Source organism: Charadrius vociferus, unplaced genomic scaffold, assembly GCF_000708025.1.
Source record: "Charadrius vociferus isolate BGI_N301 unplaced genomic scaffold, ASM70802v2 scaffold32, whole genome shotgun sequence".
Classification (NCBI taxonomy): Eukaryota; Metazoa; Chordata; class Aves; order Charadriiformes; family Charadriidae; genus Charadrius; species Charadrius vociferus.
In genome coordinates, this window is record NW_009647856.1 from 12,938,010 (window position 1) to 12,939,266 (window position 1,257).

General features: G+C 58.3%; 1 protein-coding gene across 1 annotated transcript in view; it reads right to left on the reverse strand.

Moving 5' to 3' along the window:
* The window catches only part of SMO (smoothened, frizzled class receptor), a 4,664-nt gene extending 4,173 nt beyond the window's left edge, over window positions 1-491 (reverse strand). The window contains exon 1 of the mRNA XM_009883036.1: window positions 288-491. Coding sequence (XP_009881338.1) covers window positions 288-434 — 147 coding nt within the window. The 5' untranslated portion in view covers window positions 435-491. The remainder of the gene's footprint in view (window positions 1-287) is intronic.
* Window positions 492-1,257: the final 766 nt, after the last annotated feature.

Consider the following 1,257-nt stretch of genomic DNA (forward strand, 5'->3'; position numbering starts at 1 on the left):
GGGGGGGGACTCTGCATCAGGGAGGGGAGCCGTGGGACGAGGGGAGATGGAGATGAGATGTGAGGAGGAAACTCCTTATTGTAAGGGTGGTGATCCCCTGGGGCAGGTTGCCCCGAGAAGCTGTGGCTGCCCCATCCCTGGAGGTGTTCAAGGCCAGGTTGGACGGGGTCTTGATTAACTTGGGCTGGTGGGAGGTGTCCCTGCCCAGGGCAGGGGGTTGGACTATATGATCTTTAACGGTCCCTTCCCACCCAAACCATTCCATGACTCTACGATTCCCCCAGTACCGGGCATCCCTCGGGGAAGCGGTCGGGCGTGCACTTGAGGAAGTCGGGCCAGCCGCGCTCGCGCTCCACGATGGTGCAGGGCGCCCGGGTGGCCTGGCAGAGGGTCTGGCTGGGCAGCTCCACCTGCCCGTCCTCACACTTGGGCATGTAGACGGCGCAGAGCAGGGGCTGGATGACGTCCCAGCAGCGCGGGGCATTGCGCAGGCCTGTGGGGACAGCGCCGTCACCCCCCTGGCTGGTCCCACATCGTCCTGTCCCCCCCACCCAAGGGGACGCGGGGCGGCATGGGATGGGGCAGACCCTGGCTGCTCAGCACACGCAGCACCCAGACCCCTCTATAACGCCTCTAGGGTGTCATGCCCGTCCCCAGGTGATATACCGCTCCTCTGCCACATGGGGCTCAGTCCCGCTCCCCCGCTATACTGCTCTCCCTCTATACTGTACCCTGTCTCCCACTATACTGCTCCCCTCTATACTCTACCCACCCCCAGTCCCCTGCTATACAGTTTTCTACACTGTACCCAATCTCAGACCCTGCTATACAGTTTTCTGTACTGCACCCATCCCAAATCCCCTGCTATACCACTCCTTTCTATACTGTACCCACCCCCAGTCCCTTGCTATAGAGTTTTCTATACTGTATGCACCCCCAGTCCCCTGCTATAGTTTTCTATACTGTACCCATCCCAAATCCCCTGCTGTACATTTTTCTATACTGTACCCATCTCAAATCCCCTGCTATACAGTTTTCTATACTGTACCCACCCCCAGCGCCTTTCTGTACAGTTTTCTATCCTGTACCCATCCCAAATCCCCTGCTATACAGCTTTCTATCCTGTACCCATCCCAAATCCCCTGCTATACAGTTTTCTGTACTGCGCCCACCCCCAGTCCCCCGCTATACTGCTCCACTCTATACTGTACCCATCCCAAATCCCCTGCTATAGTTTTCTATACCGCACCCACCCCC